Here is a 16,140-nt window from a genome sequence, read left to right as displayed (position 1 = left end):
GTAACGTAGGCAAACATGTCAACCAATTTGTTGAAATGTCAACCTAGTTTGCAGTTGTAGCAGCTCCACTGCCTCACTAGCTAATTTCAGCTAAGCACAGAACCATATGGCTCAGTACCACACTTGAACGTACATTTAACCACTAAACCATCATGGGGCTTACCCAACAAACTTTCAGGATGTACCAGATTAATTTGGCACATAAATATTGCCTCAGTGGAACATAGCCTCATCTCCCGCCCTTCATGGTCTCCACCAACTAAGCAAAGATTTCATTCCATCACTGCATACAACAAACCTCCAAAGCATTATCCTCCACCCCTCCTCTCAAGTTTTGTTTATTAAAAAAAAAAAAAATCACACACAAAAGCCCAATGGAAAAACAAGACTAAGAAGGTTGCAGGTTTTGTGCTTAGCTTAAATTAGCTGGTGAGGCAGTAGAGGTGCTACAACTGCAATCTAGGCTGACATTTGAGTGCAATACTGAGGGCATACTGTACGGTGGTGTCATCGTTCCACACCTTCAGGTCTTACAGAAGTGCATAATTAACACCTTTGGCTGTAACTGTATCAATAAAAGCAGTACAGATCCCATAGTTAAACGAAGCTATAACTGAAGCTATTACCAAGGGCATTTTTGGGACCCACATTAATAAACTGCACAACTGCTGAGCTGCTACAATAAGACAGACACAAATATACCTCTGTGCAATCTGCAGTCAGCAATGTTATGTGGTGATAGTTGGAAAAAAACACAAAATTAATTCCAGCATTGTGTGTGGAGTGAATACTTGTAGGCTCAACCTTTTCCACAAGGAATGGAAAGTTTCAGTCCTATTATTACCGTCTGTAAAAATCACTGTCGGATCCCTCTGTGTTGTGACAGCATGCAGAATATGGCTAGGATAGCATCAGTGACCCAATTCAGCCCATCAGTTTTATTTAGAATCTGCTGATAGTTGGTGTGACTGAAGAACAGTTAACAAAGATCTTGTGCAGCATTCTATATTTTATATTACCTACAACAGATCACTTTTTTTTCTTCAAATAATTTCAAAATGAGCAACTGTTAACAGGACCGCTGGTCATTAGAACCACTAACATGGCGATACAATTTATCAGTCATAGTGAGTGAATGCATACCATTTCTTGTTTAATTTCCTATTACCTTACCCATTAAAAAAAATTAAAAGAAAAGGAGCAATCGTGTTCCATCACAGTGACATCAATTGAATAAGAGTTTCCCACTGGACATTCATGGCCCCCGTGCCTCACTTTCTCCGTGGATACAATGTGAATGACAAATTACAACAGGCTCACGAATTTTGTTTGACCCTGCACTTGATCTGGGATTACAGGACAGGCAAGAATTGGCGAGTATCATTTTCACCAATTATAATGAAGGAGCAAAATGATTTAAAGAGATACAGGGTAACACCTGATGATTTCTAAACTGTGGTCTGGAGTGATTATTGTTCGAGGCTTTGATGACCGTCAGGCTTAAACCCAGCTGGCATAATTAAACGTTGCTGCAAGGCCTTCATTAGCATGTAAATCATAAAGGTACATGTATACCTCCTTCCTTCAGTCCTGCGTTTATACAATGCAAGAAAGCCACAGCTGTGCAAAGCCAAACTACGGTTTAATCGCCTAAATGAGAATGTTGTCACTCTGCAAAGGAATGAGTCTATACCAGGATAATTCACACAGATTTCTTAAACGGAACTGAGGTCACAGCTATGGATAACTTTAATAAGTAAACAGAGCAGTCTTAAAAAGAATCTGCCCTTGCTCCTCCTCCAAATAATAAAACAATCAGATTTCCATAGAAAAACCCTTGGTGCCAATATAAATTGCACCAACCAAAAATGGTAGTGGCAACATTCTTGTCACAAAATAATCAGGAACAAAAGTGGCCTGAAAACAATAAGTAAAAAAAAATCATTTTCCAAAGCCTCCAAAAGTCATGTCGACAAAAAAAAATAGCAATTCAAACATCGATTCTCTATCAACAACCAGCAACCAAGTAACATGCCCATTTTATATGTGAACACCAGGAATCTGAATTGGATACAATATCATAATTAAATTAAGTTCCCATCTATCCTGCCTGACCAGTTGTCCAGTTACACTGAATGAGCAGAGATCCAGGGAGAGTGATCTCTGCCCAGAATTCCAATCTTTTCCCCCAAGTTTACACCACCACTGGTGCTGTGCATCTACTAACAATTTATCCTTGTATCTCCTCTAATGGTTTTTCCTTTGTGTCTGTTTAATCACTTCTGGTGTGCCCAGAGCTTCAACTTTGGTATCTTCTTCGCCATCATTACATGATTTCCCTCAGTGACATGGTCTGAATGCATAGCATTCACTTCCACGGATGCTGATGACACCCAGCTTTACCTCTCTGCCTCCATCATCAGATTATTGGCACACACTCAAATTGCTTGTTCAGCATGAAGACTTGGTCGAGTCCAAATTTCTTCCTGCTAAATAAAGGTAAAACTGAAGCCATCCTCTATAGTTAGGCAGCTTCTAAGTATCTCTAATCTTGACACATCATCCTCCCTGGCTGCCATCTCAGTTCAAGTCTGCAGGTGCACAACTTTGGCGTCCTGCTCAACCGTATGCTGATCTTCCCTCCCACATCCAATCTGTTACCAGATGATGTTTTTCAGTTCTGAAACACTGACTTTCCATACCTATCTTTCCCTCCCTGTTTCTGATACTCCAATTACCTTTTTTCACCTTGAGGCTCTACTTTGTAAACACTTTCCCTGCCAGTCTCCCTGCCTCCATAAACTTAAACACATTCATAACATGATAGCCTTTCGTACACAAAGCTTCCCACTCCCATCTCCATGTCCTTCCCAAACCCTAATGCCCCAAAGTAGTTGTCCTTCATTGTCTTGCCCTACTCTACCTCATAGATCTCCTCCAGCTGCATGTCCTCATTCACATCTACTACTCTGACAGATTACTAATAGTACCCCACCTTTTGTGCCCCACTACTGTTTGTTGATCTTTCAGTCACTACTCAGCTGCCTCTAGAAGTCCTTCTTTAAATCCATCTGGCTTGCCTCTTCCCAGCATTCAACAGACTTCATTCAATCATTCTCTTTGACTGTACTTCTCCACACCGCCACCCCCCACCCATTTTTTCCCCCTTTTCCTTCATGGGATGTGGGCGTCGCTGGCAAGGACAGCATTTATTGCCCGTTCCCAATTGCCCTCGAGAAGGTGGTGGTGAGCTGCCTTCTTGAACGGCTGCAGTGCTTGTGGGGAAGGTACTCCAACAGTGCTGTTAGGTAGGGAGTTCCAGGATTTTGACCCAGCGACGATGAAGGAACTGCGATATACTTCAAGTCACACACCATCCTGACTTGGAGGGGAACTTGGAGGTGGTGGTGTTCCCATGCGCCTACTGCCCTTATCCTTCTAGGTGGAAGAGGTCGCGGGTTTGGGAGATGCTGCCGAAGCCTTGGCGAGTTGTTGCAGTGCATCTTGTAGATGGTACACACTGCAGTCACGGTACGCCGGTGGTGGAGGGAGTGAATGTTTAAGGTGGTGGATGGGGTGCCAATCAAGTGGGCTGCTTTGTCCTGGATGGTGTCGGGCTTCTTGAGTGTTGTTGGAGCTGCACTCATCCAGGCAAGTGGAGAGTATTCCATCACACTCCTTACTTGTGCCTTGTAGATGGTAGAAAGGCTTTGGGAAGTCAGGGGATGAGACACTCACTGCAGAATACTCAGCCTCTGACCTGCTCTTGTTGCCACAGGACTTATGTGGCTGGTCCAGTTAAGTTTCTGGTCAATGGTGACCCCCGGGATAGTGATGGTAGGGGATTCGGCAATGCAAATGCTGTTGAATGTCAAGGGGCAGTGGTTAGATGCTCGCTTGTTGGAGATAGTCATTGCCTGGCACGAATGTTACCTGCCACTTATTAGCCCAAGCTTGAACGTCGTCCAGGTCTTGCTGCATGCAGGCCTGGACTGCTTCATTATCTGAGAAGTTGCAAATGGCACTGAACACTGTGCAGTCATCAGTGAACAGCCCCACTTCTGACCTTATGATGGAGGGAAGGTCATTGATGAAGCAGCTGAAGATGGTTGGGCCTAGGACACTGCCCTGAGGAACACCTGCAGCGATGTCCTGGGGCTGTGATGATTGACCTCCAACCACCACAACCATCTTCCTTTGTGCTAGGTATGACTCCAGCCAGTGCAGAGTTCCCCCCCGATTCCCATTGACTTCAGTTTTACTAGGGCTCCTTGATGCCACACTCGGTCAAATGCTGCCTTGATGCCAAGAGCAGTCACTCTCACCTCACCTCTGGAATTAAGCTCTTTTGTCCATGTTGGACCAAAGCTGTAATGAGGTCTGGAGCAGAGTGGTCCTGGCGGAACCCAAACTGGGTATCAGCGAGCAGGTCATTGATGGGTAAGCGCTGCTTGATAGCACTGTCGACGACACCTTCCATCGCTTTGCTGATGATGGAGAGTAGACTGATGGGACGGTAATTGGATTGGTCCTTTTTTTTTTGTGGACAGGACATACCTGGGCAGTTTTTCATATTGCCGGATAGATGCCAGTGTTGTAGCTGTACTGGAACAACTTGGCTAGAAGCGTGGCTAGTTCTGGAGCACAAATCTTCAGCACGACAGCCAGGATGTTGTCGGGGCCCACAGCCTTTGCTGTATCCAGTGTGCTCAGCCGTTTCTTGATATCACGTGGAGTGAATCAAATTGGCTGAAGACTGGCTTCTGTGATGGTGGGGACCTCGGGAGGAGGCCGATATGGATCATCCACTCGGCACTTCTGGCTGAAGATGGTTGTTAACGCTTCAGCCTTGTCTTTTGTACTCACGTGCTGGGCTCCACCATCATTGAGGATGGGGATATTCATGGAGCCTCCTCCTCCCATTAGTTGTTTAATTGTCCACCACCATTCACGACTCGATGTGGCAGGACTGCAGAGCTTTGAACTGATCCGTTGATTGTGGGATCGCTTAGCTCTGTCTATAGCATGCTGCTTCTGCTTTTTAGCATGCATGTAGTCCTGTGTTGCAGCTTCCCCAGGTTGGTACTGCATTTTTAGGTATGCCTGGTGCTGTTCCTGGCATGCTCTTCTACACTCCTTATTGAAATATTTCTATTTTCTTTTCCTCTCCTGTTCACGGTCAACCATCTCCTGTCTCCAAATGACAATCTATAATCATTAAAAAAAAAAAAATCCCAGTTGCACACCGAGACAGAGACCAAGGAGGAAGCAAAAACTGCTTCCAAACATCTACCAATGCCGGCCTGAGCGGAATGGTAGTCGATTCACACGTTCAGTCCAGGGGCACTTCTACCTTCTCCTTGGGGGAAGAGGCACAGGAAATGGGATTTCACCTGTGCTGTGAATTGGTGTTCTGGTGTGATACTCCATCATTACACAAGTGCTGCAATTCTGTTTTATACAGTATTATTTATGTATTGGGAAACGTACTAAAAATTCCATCGCCAGCTCTGCACACTTCAAGAGCTGCAAGGCCATTCAACACTTTGGGTGAAAGAGAACATTTCTGCTACCAATATAAATAAAACGCATTTTTAAAAAATGTAACAAAAAGAGTTGTGAAAAAACTGAGCAACTATTAAAGTAACCCACTGACAGTAGAGACACATGAAGGTTGGCTTAGTAGCTTGAACGGCTCGGAAACACTCAACTGAGTGGGCTGACAGCTCAAATTCCAGTATTAAAAGAGAGAAAAATTTGCCTACCCTCATTGTGAAAGTTTGCCAGCTCTTGCACGGGCTGATAAATAGAGTGCTTTATCGCTAAGAAAAACGAGCACAATCAGTTCCGCCCATTAAGAGAATCACTGACAGCCCTGCCCCACCCAACAAGCTAAAACGAAAAAACAAAACAAGTACCAGTAAGTTAGGAGACCTAAACACGGGAAAAATAATTATATTTATTTATACAAGATGCTTGTAAAATTAAAAGCAATATTTTCACCAGTGGGAACAGGTACAATATTTTCAATCTACTGAGGTCATCGTGTGTTTATTGGTCATTTAATGAAGGTTTAAAAATGTCACACACTAGATCTTCTGAGCAATGGTCATGGAAAGTCAGAGGATATGCTGTTTTGTAAGATGGGATTACCAAGTCCGACAACCATTTCTTCTGTTCCCAGCAGACCCAGAGACAGAGGGCCTGAATTTGCGGTCGGAGACTTCCTGTGGGGAAATGCCTCCGATCCGCAAATAAAGTCTGTGCATACCTTCTGCCTCAGGATCCATGGAGACACGTGCTCCTGGGCCTCTATGGGAATGCCCAGGTAGAGGCCCAGGGGCGCAGGCGGTTCACAAGCGCCCCTGGGATCACTTGGGCCGGCCCAACCAATAAAAAGGGATCCCCATTCATGCTTATGGGGATTCCATTTTCATTCGGAATCCCCATAAGCATGAATGGGCATCACATAAAAACACATTTACATAACAAATTAAAAAAAAATATATATATTTAAAATGAATTAAAATACAATTTAATTAAATATTTAAAATAAAAATTAAATTTTTTGAAAAATAAATGTAAATGTTTTAAAGGGGCTAAAAATAACCTTAACTTATTTTACAGGCTTTTTTATGTTTAAATAATTTTAAAAATATATTTTTATGTTCATTTAAACATGCCATTTGCCTTCCTTATTGCTTGCTGTACCTGCATGCTAGCTTTCTGTGTTTCTTGCACGAGGACACCCAAATCTCTCTCAACACCAACATTTAAAAGCTTCTCACCATTTAAAAAAATATTCTGTTTTTCTATTCTTCCTACCAAAGTGAATAACCTCACATTTCCCTACATTATACACCATCTGCCACCTTACTGCCCACTCACTTAGTCTATCTATACCCCTTTGCAGACTCTCTGTGTTCTCCTCACAGCTTACTGTCCCACCTAGCTTTGTATCATCAGCAAACTTGGATACATTACACTCGGTCCCTTCATCTAGGTCATTAATATAGATTGTAAATAGCTGAGGCCCCAACACTGATCCTTGCGGCACCCCCCTAGTTACAGCCTGCCAACCTGAAAAAGATCCGTTTATCCCTGCTCTCTGTTTTCTGTCCGCTAACCAATCCCATGAGCCCTTACCTTGTGTAATAACCTTTTATGTGGCACCTTATCGAATGCCTTTTGGAAAGTTTCATTATGCATCCCAGTTGCTTCAAGCTGAAATTGTTTATACTGTATATATTTTGCATGCAGTATTTAGATTTTTTTTTTTTTTTTTTAAGTTGGAACTATTTTGTTTCAAATCTTTCAACTAGCAATTTCTGCAAGTGCACAATAGGCAAATGTAAACATGTAAATTACATTTCAACATTCCACTGGTAGACACATGGGCATAATGTAGATATCAAAAGGTTTCGATGTCACCTTAAAAAAAAGTGTTTTCACCTGACTTTCTGTGGACTTTAATTGATGAATGTTTCAGCAGCAGATAGGTTGAGGTAGGAGCAGAGGCTGGCAATGTTAGTTACTCACTTTCCTCCCTCAGCCTTGGCACTGAGCGAATCCTCATATTCTGTGATTTCAATCTCCATCTCAGCTCCCCTTCCTCCCTCAACCTCTCTCCATAGAAACTCTAACTATATTCACAGCTACCCCCTCAAACTTGCCATCTCCCGTGTCCTCTATACTCCCATGGTATTGGTTACAAGAAACATAATCTCCAACCAATTCCTTGTATCTCCCACCACCTACATCCCCCTATCACCTTCCAACCCCACTTTCTTCCGTTCGCCTTTTGGAAAAGCTCCCCCCTCGCCCCTTACAACTGCACATTCAAACTCCCAACTGCCTAGCCTTTGCCCTCCATTCTCAACGATTTAGTCAACCACTCTCACCTCCAGCTTTGATGTCAGTGTCCCTAGTAAAATCTTTACAGTGGAAAGTGGGGATACAAGATACTGTCTTGAGGGATGATCGAGCAGAAGGGGTGCATTGTGGTCGTCCCCCTGGTATGGCCCCATCTTCATTCCTTCACTTTCAAGAAATGCAGACTTAAACGTATCTGATGCATAACTGGTTTAGCCATACATCACCAGATCTACCTGTACCACATCAGAACTATGTGGCCTTACTCTTCTCTGGCAAAAACTGCTCACTATTTCAAGAGCATTTGTTTCTCCACTACTAACCATTTCCTCAGACCCATTTCCTCTGCCTCTCCATCCCCACCTCCACCAAGTGCGAGGAGCTCATGGACTTCTTTGTCACTGAGATTGAGACCATTCATTCAGCTGCCTCTGCCCCACCCACTTACCCTTGCCCACCAAGCCAAACCTCTCCCCAGGCACCCTCCTGCCCTAGCCTTGAACCCAGATCACTCTCTAGTTTCTATCTTCTCTCCCCTCATGTCTGCACTGAGCTCATATTCTCACAGAAATCACAGAAACCCCACAGTGCAGATAGAGGCCATTTCGGCCCATCGAGCCTGCACCGACACATATCCCACCCGATCCCCGTAACCCCTACACCAACACATATCCCACCCTATCCCCACGTATTTAATCCCCCTAACACTAAGGGTCAATTTATCATAGCCAATCAACCTACCCGCACATCTCCACCTCTTGTTGCCTTGATCCCATTCCTACAAAATTGCTGATCCACCCAACTTCCTTTCCAGACACCCATGCTAACTGACAGTGTAAATTATTCCCCGTCCTCGGGTACTATCTCTCCCCTTTAAAAAGCACCATCATTGTCCCCTTTTCAAAACAATACCCGAGACCCCTCTGACATTGCAAACTACGACCCCATCTCCAACTTTCCTTTCTTTTCCAAAGTTCTTGAACATGTTGTCACCACCTAAATCAGTGCCCATCTTTCCTGCAACACCCCGTTTGAATTTCTCTAATCCGATTTCTACCCATTACAGCTCTAAAATGGTCCTAACCAAAACCACAAATGGCATGTGCCGTGACTATAAAAGTGGCGCATTATTCCTCCTCGACTTCTCTGCAGTCTTTGCATGGCCGACCACAACATCCTCCTCCGATGCCTCTCCTCTATTATCCAGCTTAGTGCGACTGCCCTTGCTTAGTTCCATTCTTACCTGTCTGACTACTGCACGTTGGATAATAAAATAAAAGTAATAACTTCATGATTAAAACACCAGTAAACATGTTAAAGTAATATCTTTCTAAGAAAGCTTCACTGAATTTTCATTATGATTGCCAGTAAGCTTCAAAAGTACAAACTAGTACAGTACTTACAAATCTGCATGTAGTTATAGCTTACCCCTTTGTACCAATAGCCTGATCAATCAATAATTGAAGTTACACAGAGCTTATCGACGCCAAAACAACTTGAAAAAATTATTTTTAGGAGGGATAAACCACATCACTTTGCTTCAAATTTATTTTATACAGCAAACCACATTTATAAATACATGTTCATAACTTTAAACATGACAATATATCGTGTTTACACAATTCTGCACTATTAAAAGTCATCATAAATCAGAAAAATCTCTTGAAGTACTTAACTTGGCAAACTGTCCAAATGCTGATCCTGCTGAGAACAGCCTTAGACATCAGTGTTGGAAAACTACAATAACTCAACTAACTGTAAAATAAGATCGGCTTACATCACTGCAATGAAAACTTCACTTTTATATCAAATGGGAATCGGATGTTCTTAGTAACCTCATTTATGGAGTTGTTAATGAAATTAGGCTTACCTTGACCCCAATTAATTGCTTAAATCCCAAATCTCATACCTCTGATAATGCACTGCGGTGGAACTTGTGTCTCAAAAGATTTGATGGAAAAAGCTTTGGATACTTTTTTTTGACACCTTTTTAGTAAATTTGAGAGACTCAAGAGTCCCCTTCCCAATATTCTCCCCCTCTATTCAAGGTAGTAACCAATGTCTGGGTTTTTCCACATGATGGAGGTTATGATGGAGCTGTACAGAATGCTAGTTAGGCCACAGCTGGAGTACTGTGCGCAGTTCTGGTCACCACACTATAGGAGGGATGTGATTGCATTGGAGAGGGTGCAGAGGAGATTCACCAGGATGTTACCTGGGCTGGAGCGTTTCAGCTATGGAGAGAGACTGGACAGGCTGGGGTTGTTTTCCTTGGAGCAGAGAAGGCTGAGGGGGGACCTGATTGAGGTGTACAAAATTATGAGGGGCATAGATAGGGTAGATAGAAAGGATCTTTTCCCCTTAGTAGAGGGGTCAATAACCAGGGGGCATAGTTTCAAGGTAAAGGGCAGGAATTTTAGAGGGGATTTGAGGGAAAACTTTTTCACCCAGAGGGTGGTTGGAATCTGGAACTCACTGCCTGAAAGGGTGGTAGAGGCAGGAACCCTCACAACATTCAAGAAGCATTTAGATGAGCACTTGAAATGCCATAGCATACAAGGCTACGGACCAAGTGCTGGAAAATGGGATTAGAATAGACAGGGCTTGATGGCCGGCGTAGACACAATGGGCCGAAGGGCCTCTTTCTGTGCTGTATAACTCTATGACCTATGCATCAGCAACATTCAATACCAAGCCCCGTGTTCATTGTTCATCTACAAGCTCAGACACCACGTGTCAGCAGCTAATTTATTAGATGTCATTACAGTCAAGCTTGATTGTGTGCTCATCTAATATCCACGCATGCACACTTTCTAGCAGGGTTCACCAGATATTGATCAGGAGCAGGAACCCTGGCTATTTTTCCCCTCTATACTCTAAGGAAACTGAGGCAAAATGCAATTCATTAACTGCTACCTGACATACACCCGCTAACTCAACACATACCAGGAATGGAACTTGGGAACTTTCTAGTCTGTCTGTATGACTCAGCATATGCCATGCCCTACATATAGCCATTCAGCCATCAGAGAAAGCTTAAACACATTTTTATTTTGAAAAAAAATCTCCCAGTTCCTGCCATGGCGGCAGGGTGTTCACTTGTTCTAACACTTGTAACAAGCCTCAAGAAGATGTGGAAAAACTAGCACAAGATGACTTGGTCCGATTTTTCCTCCTCCCTGTAATTCATTATGTGGTAAATCTTGGATGTAAACCCTCACCATCCCATCCCATGGGACAGAGAGTTGTAATTTGAATATGCTATGCCCCAACTTTGCTTTTGAATCTTCAGCTCTTCATTTATAATCAAAATGAAATGCAAAAGATGCTGTAACATATGGCCCTACTGTTAAGAGTATGGAAACTGTTTTAACACAGGGGTCTGCACTGAGCGGAATTAAACAGAGTGCACTTCAACATAGTGTTAGCAGCAGCATTTTACACAAGAGGTTATCATTTGTGGATTGAAATGGAAAAAACAGTATAAAAGAGTAAGATAGACAAGTCAAGTGTATTCATTAGTTCCAGTTGCAAACTATTACAGCGGTACAAATCTACTATATGCAAGCTGGAAATCAGACAACCACATTTATTTGGTGTAGCTAGTGATTACATGTTTACATAAAAATACACAGAAATTACAACTGAGAAACAGGGCTTTTGGCCCAACCACTTCGTGTCAGAGTTTACCCTGTACCTATCCAATCTAATGTTGACACATTTTCTGCTTCAACTATCAATGCTGGAAGTGAATTCCACAGCCTCAGTTTCTCAGGTTCTAAATCATTCAATCTTGTATCTATGGTCCCTTGTTCTTGAACCCTCAACTACTAGCAACAGTCTGCTTCTATCTACCTTGTCCCAGCCTTCAATAATTTTAAACACCATCATATTCACCCTATAATTTGCCTTGTACTAATGGAAAAATAACCAATTTTTAAATCTTTCTTCATATTTATATTTCCTCATACCAGGCAGTATCCTAGTGAGAAATAACAATAGAAAATGCTGGAAAAACTCAGCAGGCCAGGCAACATCCGTGGAGAGAAATTAGAGTCAACGTTTCGGGTCAAAACCCTTTGTCAAGACTTTGCCTGGCCTGCTGAGTTTTTCCAGCATTTTCTATTGTTATTTTGGACTTCCAGCATCTGCAGTATTTTGCTGTAGTATCCTAGTGAGTATGTGTTGTACTCTCTCTAAAGCCTCAATATCTTTCTTATTGTACACAGTACTCCAATTGAGGTCTTAAGGTTTTATATAGGCTCATCATTACCTCTTGGCTTTTATATTATATACCTCTTGGGCTAAAACCTAAAGTTCCATTACCTTTTTTGGCAGCCTTATCAACCTGAGGTTCTGCCTTTAATATTCTGTGAATCTGTACCCTCAAATTGCTCTGTTCCTACACAGCACTAAGCCTCCTTTTATTCAGAGCCTAATTACTGTTGGTATTTTTTTTTTTTAAACCAAAATGCATCACCTCACACTTACTAACATTGAATTTCATTTTAGCACAATCCCCCCATCTTACTGCTGTCCCTTTGCAGCTTCGCTTGGTCTTCTGCAGAACTAACTATACCTCCTATCTTGGCATCATCTGCAAATTTCGACAACACTCCCTCTAGGCCTATATCCAAATCATTGATCTACACAGTGAATAGAAGTCACCCCAGAACTGAACCCTGTGGCACACTACTACCTACTTCCAACTACGCTGAAAAACTGCCTGTAACCCCTATTATTTCTACCCATCTCTAATCTCCTCCAGCCTCACAACCTCCCCTGCCCCCACCTGTGATATTTGCGCTCCTCTAATTCTGGCCTCTTGCACATCCCCAATTTTAATCTCTCCACCATTGGTGGTCGTGCCTTCAGCTGCCTAAGCCCCAAGCTGTGAAATTCCCTCCCTAAACCTCTCTGCCTCTCTACCTTTCTTTCTTCCTTTAAGACGCTCCTTAATACCTATCTCTGGCCAAGCTTTTGGTCATCTGCCCTACTATCTCCTTAGTGGCTCGGTGTCAAATTTTGTTCTAGAACACTCCTGGTACGTTTAACTGCATTAAAGGCGCTATATAATACAAGTTGTTGTTGTTGTTGTTGTTATTTGTTTTCTCCCTTCTAAACAATCTTCTCTAGTAAACTCCCATGTGGTGCCTTGTCAAAGGCTTCCCTAAAGTTCATGTACACTTCATTTTTCCTATCTACCATGTCCAGTACTGCCTCAAAGAATACTACGAGGTTTTTCCAAGCACAATTATCTTTTGAAATCTATGCTGGCCACTTCTAACAATTTTCTCTTTAGATATGCAGTAATTTCATCTTTAATTGAAGACTCCAAAATGTTGACTACTATCTGGCCTGTAATTACTCAGATTAGCTCAGTCTCCCTTTTTAAAAAATGGGTAATATATTGGCCACTTTCCAGTCTCTGGCACACATCCACACTCAAGAGCCCCGAAATATAATTTGGAGAGTCTCTGCGCTTTCCTCCCACATTTCCCTCAGAATCCTAGCATGTATTCCATCAGGCCCTGATACTTTATCTTTACTAACTTATTATTATAATATATACACAAGGAAAATTTTAGATATCACGCATCTCAGTCTCAACCACCTCAGGATTGAGCGCCTTTCCAATAATCACTCTTCAGTAAAGACTGGTGCAATGTATTTATTAAACACCTCTGCCATTTTTTGAATCCCCTCTGCTCAGGGATCCCACCTCGCTTTTAACAGTTGTATTTTACTGATATGCTTGTACAATACTTTACTATTATTTTTGATGTTTTTGAATTTTATTCCTCCATACTCCCTCTTAACATACCATATCCTGCTCTTAAACTATTTTTTTTTTTTTTTTTATTATTCTCATCGTCCTCATACATCCTCTTCTTCAATGTTAATTCATTTCTAACCTCTATATATCCATGGCATCCTAAAACTAACAGTAGTTTCCTTTTTTTTTTAAATGTAATATTATTCTGTACCTTTGCAATGTCTCCTTTTAAAAAAAAAAAATCCCACTGTTGCTATACAGTCGTGTGTGTCAGTTTCTCCTTCCACCTCACCTGGTTCGCTGCTCATCTTTCTAAAATCTGCCCTAATCCAATTGGTGTGTTCTAGTTTTTTGGACCGACTTTCATTTCTATTTGGATCTTAAACCTCATCATATTTTGGTCACTGCTCCCGAGGTGCTCTCCCACATTTAGCTCACATAACTGATCTATTTCATTACTCAAACATATCTGGCAATGCTTCCACCCTTGTAGGCCTACTAACATACTGCTTGAAGAAAGAAATCTATACACATTTTAGGGATTCCATTGCATTTTTTCCATTTACTCCCTTTCTGTCCCAATTGATAAATGGATAATTAAAACCTCCCAGAATGATAATTGTGTTGTTTCTGCTCATCTCTCTATTCTGACTACACATTTTCTCTTCCATTTCCTTTCATTCAAATGGGAATAACCTTCAAACGGACTAAGTTCATGGATAGTATTTAGTGGCCTTACATTTCAGTCAAGCGCAGGTTAATTTAATAAATAGAGCAATGATAAAATTACCTGAATTGGAGTCTGGGAAGGATAAGTAACAAATACTTGTTTTCTGGAACACAAAGAAATGCACCTTATAATATTACAGTAGCAATTCCAAATAAGTAAAAGCACGTTTCGCAATGCTATCTATACTAACCTCTTTGTCGGATAGCTTTGCATGAGGAGGATATATTACCTAGAAAGAAGCAACACACATTAAGTGAAAGCAATATTAACATTTTTTAAAGAGACACTACAATCATAGTAAGCCAGCCCTGATTATTTGTTACATATTATCTTACACCATTAAAAGTGTAAAAGATTTATATTATGAAAACAAAGAACTATCTTACAACTTCAGTAAGAAACAGCTTCAGTAAGAAACCGCAATTAAAAAGAGCAAATAGTGACAGTTCCAATACCCTCCTCCTGAAAAGAGCAAAGTAAAGCAAAAGACTTACTGAATGCTTTTACTTGTTATAAAATATCCAAAAGGAGGGCTACATGGCAGTGTACCAATGTACTGTGTAGTAGAATGCTGATATGGGCCTGTGCTCCACAACACAACTTGTTTTATCAGCTATTAGAAGGATGCACCAAGCTGAAATAAGGGCTTGGGTTTTATGGTCAGTGGCAAACAAACGGCGCTCGCTGTTCATTATGCTTACAGTTGCCCACGGAATTTCTGTGGGCTTTTACACTGTGATTTGCGGTTACCAGTCAAAGCAGCGCGGCACTCTTTACAGGGGAACTGGAACCTGTGTGAACAGGACAAGCAACAGTGCGTCTCTTCAACCAATCAGATTGAAGAATCCTTACTGAGGCACGCAGAGTCTAAACCAGAAGGGTAAATTAGAATATTGAATTCAATGTAAAACCCATGCACAAAAGTCAAAATAAAGAGGGAAACAAAGATGGGATTAAGAGAAAGATAAAAGAAACAGAAAAAGTAAAAAAAAAAATTTTTTAAATCTCCAACAATAATTAAAATCTGAAGGAATGAGACTCCACACTTCCAAAATTAAATTTTCAGTGCCAGAGAGGTTGCATGGCAGTAATTAAGACATATCATGCTGTTAAAAATTCACTTACACTGGAATGGACAAGCCCTAACTTTTTCTGGCGAGTTAAGTGGATATTTAGTGGGCAAGTACCACAACTTCACACCCTTCATGTGTTTGAATGCCGAGTCTCTCAACGAGGTACTCATGTAGCGAAGCCTGTAAAGGAGCAGGGCAAATCTAACAGCAACTCCCTGATTTACGTGTTTGACTGTGCATGTGCAGACGCTGGAAATTGCTGTCCAATTTATTCCTTCCAACGGTGAGCAATGATAGCCTCACTTAGTTCTAGCACAAAATCCGGGCCAGTAAGGTGCTTGCCTTGTAGAAGGGAGTCAGCAGTCCAGTCACACAGTATGCTACTCTGCCACACACACAGTGGCTGGTTACAGAACTATATTAGCAAAACTCTGGGCGCAAACAACCCTTCAAGTCCCTTGTTAGGTAGAGGGCGAGTAAAAAAAAAAAAAAGGAACCTTAAGAGGGAAACTTAAAAACAACTGCTGGATAGCATCTAATGTTATTTTATTACTGGACTTTTTAAAAATCATACAATTACAAGACTGTGAATTTCATTCATAATATTTTCCAAAATATGGAGCCTTTAAGTTTCAATTTAAATGGGCTACTTAGTAATCTTAATTATCATAAATGGGAGTGCTTAATAT

General features: G+C 41.7%; 1 protein-coding gene across 2 annotated transcripts in view; it reads right to left on the bottom strand.

The window, feature by feature from the left end:
- dennd6a (DENN/MADD domain containing 6A) overlaps positions 1-16,140 on the bottom strand; it is a 99,546-nt gene that overhangs the window by 78,444 nt on the left and 4,962 nt on the right. For both annotated transcript variants that reach the window (XM_086001592.1, XM_086001593.1), the window contains exons 2-3: positions 14,569-14,607; positions 14,439-14,481 (exon numbers count right to left, since the gene is read on the bottom strand). In XM_086001592.1, the coding sequence (XP_085857718.1) occupies positions 14,439-14,481; positions 14,569-14,607 (82 nt within the window). The remainder of the gene's footprint in view (positions 1-14,438; positions 14,482-14,568; positions 14,608-16,140) is intronic.

Source organism: Somniosus microcephalus, chromosome 11 (assembly GCF_052327205.1).
Source record: "Somniosus microcephalus isolate GS21.2 chromosome 11, FLI_Smic_1.0, whole genome shotgun sequence".
NCBI lineage: Eukaryota > Metazoa > Chordata > Chondrichthyes > Squaliformes > Somniosidae > Somniosus > Somniosus microcephalus.
The sequence above is the reverse complement of the archived record's forward strand: the minus strand, read 5'-3'. Positions and strand labels throughout refer to the sequence as shown.